Source organism: Tribolium madens, unplaced genomic scaffold (genome assembly GCF_015345945.1).
Source record: "Tribolium madens isolate multiple individuals breed KSU strain unplaced genomic scaffold, Tmad_KSU_1.1 Scaffold_3;HRSCAF=73;Tcas5.2_LG2, whole genome shotgun sequence".
Classification (NCBI taxonomy): domain Eukaryota; kingdom Metazoa; phylum Arthropoda; class Insecta; order Coleoptera; family Tenebrionidae; genus Tribolium; species Tribolium madens.
The window spans coordinates 12,659,626-12,668,354 of record NW_025401006.1 but is presented as its reverse complement, the minus strand read 5'-3'; the positions used below and the strand labels follow the sequence as shown (position 1 = coordinate 12,668,354).

Here is an 8,729-nt window from a genome sequence, read left to right as displayed (position 1 = left end):
AAAAAAAATCGGGAACTTTTAAGAAAAATTGACTTTTTTGAAAATTTGCACGAATGTTCGTGAACACCTGAATTTCATAAAAATATTATTGAATATTACTGATGGAATTTTACCTAAAAATATGATTGCTTTTTATATGGGGATTTTTTTCCGGGAAAAACTTTTTGGTATTTTTTTTATTTTTTACCGATGACGTACAGTTTTCTAAAAAAAACTCTAAAAAAATCTTGAAAATCAATTTCGTAATTTTTTTTTTTAGATTTACTAAAATATTTACTAAAATATTTTAAAAAATGGAACGGAAAAAGGTCTTTTTATGTATAAAAATTAGGCAAAAAACACGAATTGGGGATTATTCTTTCCGAGAAAAACTTTTGGTATTTTTTTAATTCACTCAAAAACTTAAATTTTGTAGCTTATGAGACAAAGAATTGCACGAGAAATAGTTAAAATGTCTTACGACAAGTAGTTTTCTAAAAATCGATCGATGTTTTGTTCATTTTTTGTTTTTTTTTTTTGGAGATAACTTTAAAATTGTTTTTTTGACTTTTTGATTATCTAGGGTGGCACGGATTTGATTGCATTTTGTTTGTTTTTTACCGATGAGGTTCAGTTTTTTAGAAAAACTCAAATTTAAATATCTTGAAAATCAATTTGGACATTTTTTTTAGATAAAAACAGTAAAATATTTAAAAAAATTAACGAATGAAATTTTTTTAAGTATGAAATTACACAAAAAACACGAATTTCTGATATTTCCTTAATTTTTAAGATTTTTTCAATTTTTACAATTTTTTGTATCTGAAAGACATCGGAGAGCTTTAGAGTTCAAGAAATGTACTAAATACAGTGTTATGTAAATCTTCCAAAAATGTAAAATTTTGACAATTTGCACATTTGACAGTAAAGAAAATTAACTAACGTTTATTCTTCAAATAATAATTTTTTACATTGACAATAAAATCAAAGAAGCCGATTTTAAAACAAAAATCTGACTTATTTTTATTTTTCTTGTCGAAAAATCTAAGACGTATTCTGATTTGTTGTTTTTAAAAGACGTAATTGATTGGCTAAGAATCGAACAATAACACTCAGTTTTAAGACATTAAATAATTTTTTACTTTTTATTGGTCTAATAATCGAAAATCGTATTGGCTCCAGGGTTGGCTCCACCCACTGTGCAAAATTAGATCCAATTAAAGTAAGATAATTTACACTAAACGCTGATTTGTTACAGAAATTCGATGCAGAATTCAATAATTATTCACGATTTTTTATGGGTGGAGTTACTTATCGTTGCTAGGGTTTTGTCGGATTTTGGCCAATAAGGAATAAAAACCGGTTTGTTCTCACGTTATTGGTAACTACTTGAATGGGAAATGATTATTATTGGCTTTTGTAACCAACCCCACCAATTATCCAAAAAAAAAACTGTTTTAAGTCAATTCGAATTTTCTTTGAAAAAGAGGCAAATTTAATGAATTTAAATTAATTTTCCCAATTAGCCACCAAAAATTAATGTTAGATAAAAGCCTATTTCGACATTTTTTTCCAGTGATTTCCAAAAAAAATGCAGATTAAAGCTCTCCTTTAATTTAAAAATAATAAATTTAAATTTGTTTCCTCAATTGGTTTTGAAAAATTCTTCTTTTTCCCGTTTAGTGTAACAAAATGTGTTCTCAGTTGGAAATAAAAAATTAGTGTTACCAACAAATTGACAAATCATCACAGAGATGATGAGTTTAAATTTAATTCTTCATTTGGCAATAAAAATAATTGCATCTCATGGAAAATCGTCCTAGGAATCCCAATCCGACTTTTATTTAAGATTTATAGCTTCCAAAAAAAAATTCAAAATAAAAGTTTGATATTTTTAATTTTTTTTTTAATTTACTAAAATAATAAAAAAGGAATTAGGTCAAATTGAAGAGTTTAAAACATCAAAATCTGTGAGAAATACGATGCTATAAGTTAAAATGTTCTATAACACGTTTTTTAGAAATCGACCGACATTTTCTTTTTTTTTTTTTGTTTTTTTGTATTAGTTATATATTTTATTGGCGATTATTTTAAAATTGTTTTTTGGCTTTTCGAATATCTGGGGGTCCTAGGAATCCACATCTGTCATTATTTTTGTGCTAGGACTCGAAGTTTCAAAGAAAAACTCAGTTTTTCTAGGATTTGTTTTTGGAATTATCAATTATTTAGCTAGATTTACATAATTTTGTGGGTGGAAAATAGAGTTTTTAGTAGTAGAATTGCACGAAAAATACGATGGTACAAGTTAAAATGTCCTACGACAAGTAGTTTTCTAAAAATCGGCCGATGTTTATTTATTTTTTGTATTTTTTTAGTTTTTTGGCGATAATTTTAAAATCGTTTTTTGACTTTTCGAGTAATTAATTTAATTTTCGAGGATTAGAATTCAGGTAAAATTGTCCTAGGAATTCAAATCTACAATTGTTTGTTACCAACGGCTTACAGTTTTCTAGAAAAACTCAATTAAATATCTTGAAAAACAATTTTGGAATTTTTTGGTGTTTTTAAGATTCACGAAAATAAAAAAATATATATGGGAAATATTTTTTTCAGTATATGACTACTCAAAAACACGATTTTATATCTTGAAATTTTCAATAACAAATAGTTTTGAAAAAATATACTGGTATTTGTTTATTTTTGGTATTTTTTGCAATTTTTTTACAATTTTTGGCATCTGAAAATCTTCGAAGAACTTCAGAAATGATTGTATTTTATGAAAAATTGTCCTTGAAATTTCAATCTATCTTTGTTTTTTACCTAAGAGTTAGTTTCCAAAAAAAAAAACGTTCAAAATTTCGAAAATGAGAGTTTGAAATTTTTAATTTTTTAGACTTATTAAATTTCAATTTTAAAAAATGTTTTTACTTATAATTTATACTTTTCAAGAAAAATCCAACTATAGTATATTATTTAACGAGGTGAAGTTTATACACGAGCCAACGGCGAGTGTCTAAATCACCCAAGCAAATTATAGTCTTTTTGTGCGAGTCAAATACGAAATTTTATCTACGATCTTTTTTAATAAAAGGCTTTCTACTTTTTTTATAATTTTTCACTGGTTTTTCCTTTCGTAGACCAATATTTCGACGGCGGCTTATGCAAACCCTGCCACTCGACATGCGAATCCTGCGACGGCCCCACCGAACACGCCTGTCTCTCCTGCGCCAGCCCTCTCATCCTCCAAGACACTCGTTGCGTCGCCGTCTGTGATAAAACCTTCTTCCACGATAAGGGAACCCGTCTGTGTGAGCCCTGTCTCCATACTTGCACTAAATGCGTCTCAAAAATGAACTGCAGCGAATGCATACCCGGATTACACGTACGCTCCACACCACACACACCCGAATCACATACTAAATTTTTTCTCCCACTCGATAGTTGCAAAGTGGCGAATGCAGTTCCACCTGTGCCACAGGCTACTACAGCGATAAAGGAATCTGTGCGAGATGTTACATGAGTTGTAAAACATGTAGTGGTCCAGCACACAACCAGTGTGTTAGTTGTCCGCAAGGTTGGCAACTCTTGGCCGGGGAATGCCGCCCTGATTGTCCAGAAGGCTACTACAAGACGGATTATGGGTGTCAAAAGTGCCATTATTCCTGCAGGAATTGCATAGGTAATTTTTTTTTTGCACACACGGTACAGGGTGTTGTGTTTTTATTGTTACAAATTTAAACAGGTGATAGGATATTCAATTCTAAGACAAAAGTTTCCTATAAACATGTATCGAAAAATGCTTGGTAAGGGAGCTACACCCCCTGGAAAGGGGCTAATAGGTTTTTGCTAATATTTCAGAAACCATTTAAGATAAAATTACAAAATTTGGTACAGATGATAATCTTTATACACCTAAACGAATTCAAACATCAAATGTCGTAATTTCTAATCAGGGGCGTCCGAAATTGGTGGGGTTTAGGGTAAAAAAATACCCTATCTATTTTGGCTCTAGTTTCTTTAGTTATGCATTTACCAAAATGGTGGTCACTTTGAACAACTCCTTTAGATTTAGGCAAATTCATTTAATTAATGTTATTATTGTTACTGTAATGTAATGTTAATTAGTTGAGGTTGATTAAAAAATATGAATTTCTTGCTTTTATTATTCTGTAAATTCTGATTTATTTGAATGTTGTATTGGTGTGTAACATAAATTTTAAATTAATTTTATTCAAAAACAATAAATCGTATCGACACAAGAGAGACTTTTCTGTGATAAACTATCGAACTTAAGATTTTGTTGCTGAAAGTACCGAGAAACTAAAGCCAAAATAAATAGGGTATTTTTTTACCTTAAACTCCCCCAGTTTCGTACGCCCCTGATTAAAAATTTCGACATTTGATGTTGTTAAACATTATCGTCTTTACCAAACTTTTGTCTTAGAATTGAATATCCTATCACCTGTTTAAATTTGTAACAATAAAAATGGAACACCCTGTATATCCAAAAATCTTTTTCAGGTTGTAAAGTACAAGAGGACAAACGCAGAATCGATGTTCAAGCTTTATTGCTCTCAGCACAACCCGTCTCGACTTTACAACTAATCGGGCCGTTTAATTTCATTACGGGCCTGGCAATAATCGCCGTTTTGTGTGTTGTTATACTTTTTATAACAGTTTTTATAGTTTTACAGGTGAGGCTTTGTGATTTTTTGATGTAAACACATTTTCGATGAAAATGCCCTCGGCGACCACCAGGGGCGGATCCAGGAATTAATTTGGGGGGGGGGGCGCTATCTAAAAATTTTTAGAATGATGAGGGTATAAGTGAGCGGAAAAATTATAGAATAATCTTATTTATTAAAACTGAAAATATTTTGTTTTGGAAAAATGCTCGAACAGGTCAATTTTCTTTTTAAAAAATACAAAATTTTTAACTTGATTTAAAATTCTATCTTTGTTTTTTATTGATATTATTTCACTTTTTGGATAATTTTTTTTCAGAATTTTATGTAATACATAATATTTTGGTGTTGCCATTTCGATAATTAAAAAATCTATCAAATTCGCTAAAAAAATAAGGGTTCCCATTAAAAAAAATGTCGCTGCCGTCATTACCCAAATACCAAAAAGTGTGGAATTTTAAAACAGGTTGAAAATTGTGTATAAGGTTTACTAGCGAGTTGGTAAAGTTCATTATTCAAACAGATATAAACTTAATTTAATTAAATACCTAAGATGTGGCCCAAAGAAAATTACAATTGATGATTTCTTTTTAAATTAGTAAAAACTAAGTAAGTATCGAGAGATCACGATAATTGTCCTTGTATCCGAAAACGTATGTCCTGTGCGTATGTCTGTGAAACGCCAAATAAAATGACAAGTGGAAAAGTAAAATCCCATGATCAAAAAAATAACTAAATTTATTATTTTTCTTCAAAAAAGAACGGTCTTATTATTATACATCGGCGACTAATTCCAGACCATTTTCCCGTTTTCGACTTGTCATTTTATTTGACATTTCACGTGCAGTTAGTTCAAAAACAGACATACGTACAGTTGCAGAATTAAAAATTCGGGCAGTACCTATTTTTCTGTCACTTAAAAAAGTTCACTGTAAACTACCTTTTACTGTCATCATGACTGACATTTGACAATTTGACAATTAAATTTATTTTTATTTGTTGTTAAATTTGTTAATTAAACAATTTTTCTTAGGAAATTTATTAATTGAACTAAGTATCGCTTTGATCTGCTGACTACCCGTTATTATGCCACAAATCACTATTTTTGAAAAAATAAGTCAAAATGACATAAATATGACAAAAGTAAAAAATGAGGTTATTAATATAAAGGTTGTTTTAGAGTTTACATTATGAAAATGACAGTACTGCCCGAAATCTTAATTCCGCAACTGTACATTTTCGGATCCAAAAATGACTCATTACAAATTATTTTGATCTCTCGGTATACAGGGTGTTCGGTCCAAGTCGCCCCGGCCGATAACACCTAAATTTACTTGTTTTTTCCAAAAACTAAATTTTTAAATAACACTATTCATTCCTAGCTTTCTTAGTAAATGCATCAAATTTTTTTGGCACATCCGGTGTAGCCGGAAATGCTACCAAATTTAGTTTTTCAAATGGACCACCTATGTTTTTTTGCTCAAAACAATAATAATTGGTATGAAAACTACGGTAAACCACTATTTATTACATTTTACTTTACATAATGCACTCAGAAAACAATTTAAATTTTTGAATTTTATTGCAAATTTTGCAACGTGCTTGGATACCGTTTAATTGTTACTTTGACAAAGCCTATTTTGTCAATAAATCTTATTGAGATCTTTAATAATGGATGATATTAATTACGACGAATTGGTAGATTAGCTTGAAGTGTTTTTTAAGTGCAATAAAAATAGAGCGAAAGACAGTATAGAGAAAAATACTCAGTAGAGTTCACCCAAATCGTTGGAAATTTAGTCGAATTGTTATCAGTCTGTTATCAGTCGAAGAAAATCCAAGAGTTTCCATAAGAGAACTCGCTCATCAACTGACAAATTAGATTTGTCAAACCAACAATTTTTCCAAACATTTTTTTTATTCACATCTTTCCTTTAAATTTCATTATACAATTCTAACATTTAAGATGTTTTTTTTGATTGCATTGTGTTGCGCAAAATGTAATAAATAGTGTTTTACAGTATTTTTCATGTCAATTATTATTGTTTGGAGGAAAAAAACATAGATGTTCCATTTGAAAAACTAAATTTGGTAGCATTTCCGGCAACACCGGATGTGCTAAAAAAATTTGATACATTTATTAAGAAAGCCAAGAATGAATATTATTACCTAAATATTTACTTTTTGAAAAAAAGAAGTAAGTTTAGATGTTGTCAGCCGGGGCGACTTGGACCGAACACCCTGTATGTATGATTTGTATTAATAAGTGTGATTTAAAAAGAATTCTAATGTTTTTTTATAAAGGTCATAAGGTTTTTATATTAAAATTTAAATATAAAAAATTGAAGCTTTTGGTGGCAAGCTTGGGGGCCCGCCCTTGGCGACCACGCCTCTGGTGTTACCTACTTTTTTTGTTGTTACAGAGAAACAGTATTCAGGCAGCGCCGCGAGGCTACAGCAGGGTATCCATAAAAAAACCTAAAGTAACATGTAACTACAATGTGGTGGCTGTGAGTGATGGCGATTCGTCGGATTCGGACAGTTCCGAAGGTCAGAGTTTAGTAACACCGAAAGTCGATCGGACTGCTTGTTAAAGCGAGTGTGTAAATAATAAAACTGTCTTCATTGGCCTGTGTTGTGTTTAAACGTCGAGTGTTGAAGCAATGATATGTATATATTGTGAAAACCCTATTGAAACGGAATGATTACCACTTGTACCAAAATCCTACGTGTTATTTTTTAAGATGTTTTAATATCAATGAAGACAGCTCAATGTAAATTTTAAGATGCGAAACTTAAGTGCTCTTGATATTTCATGTCGTAAATATAGTTATTTTTAAATGTACACTTTGTATATAATCAATAGATAATTGTTTCAATGTTATTTATGCCATTTACCTCCAACAGTCCGATTCTGTTTTATAATTTAAAGTCCCAGAAAAACATCAATACACGCAATAACTTTTTTTAATAAAAAATTAGAAATGTCCCAATTTGGTTTATGATTTCTTACTCTTCTAAATTTGCCATGAAGTGAGTCCAAAGTGTTCTTTAATAATCAAAAAATGTTGAGTAAGAAAAAAAGTTTTCTGGTATATTAATTTTTTGACCAACAAGAAAAAATCACCATCTGATTTTTTTTTCTGAAAAAAAAATCGTTAAAAATTTCGAAAAGGAGTTTCAAATTTTTATTTTTTTTAAATATATTAGAAACAATGTGCGGGAAATACAATCGTACAACTTAAAATGTTAAGTCCGGCATTACTTTTTTCCTAGGGCTTAAGTTTGCTATAAAAATTCGATTGTTTTTGGTATTTTCAATTTGTTTGTCACATTTTCATTTATTGAAAAAATTATTGAAATTATATATTTTTTTGTTAATTATAATAATCATTTGTAGAATAAAGTTGTACTACTTCTAAAAGTAGTAATGCTTAATTATTGCATTTTCGCATCGAATCAAAAAATGTACATTTTTGGCCTCTGAAAAACTTCAGAGCTTCAGAGTATTTTATGAAAAATCGTTTTAAAAATCTCAATCCATCTTTATTTTTTACTTAGTAGTTAGTGTCCGAAAAAAAATCGTTCAAAATTTCGAAAATAAAAGTTTGAAATTTTTGTTTTCCTTAGATTTATTAAAATAGGAGTAGTAAACAAGAAATTGGGTCAAAATGAAGCTTTTATAACAAAAATGTGCGAGAAATAGAGTATGTTATGTCCGGTATTACTTTTTTCAAGGGCTTAAGTCCGATTTCAATCTTAGCAAATTGTTTATGGTATTTTCAATCTTTTTGGCACATTTACAACATACATATTAGAAATACGTGTGTTAATTTTAACACGTGAAATAACTCACAAAGTAAAACAACTTTTCTATATAACATTTTGCAAAATTCTTAATTAATTGTTTTTATTGTTTTCCCCCATAATTTTATGTCGTTCAATGTTAATAAATAATTACAACAATGCAGTTTTTTTAATGTAGTTCCGTTTCTATCAGAACGAAAATATTTGGGAATTTTTAATTTGATACCCATTAAAAATTACAAATAGAAGAAATGTATT

General features: G+C 29.5%; 1 protein-coding gene across 1 annotated transcript in view; it reads left to right on the top strand.

Annotated features, from left to right (window-relative positions):
• Positions 1-7,548, top strand: part of LOC123008220 (furin-like protease 2) — a 123,264-nt gene extending 115,716 nt beyond the window's left edge. The window contains exons 11-14 of the mRNA XM_044403921.1: positions 3,117-3,361; positions 3,421-3,658; positions 4,501-4,673; positions 7,088-7,548. Of these exons, the coding sequence (XP_044259856.1) occupies positions 3,117-3,361; positions 3,421-3,658; positions 4,501-4,673; positions 7,088-7,258 (827 nt within the window). The 3' untranslated portion in view covers positions 7,259-7,548. The remainder of the gene's footprint in view (positions 1-3,116; positions 3,362-3,420; positions 3,659-4,500; positions 4,674-7,087) is intronic.
• The last annotated feature ends 1,181 nt before the right edge of the window (positions 7,549-8,729 follow it).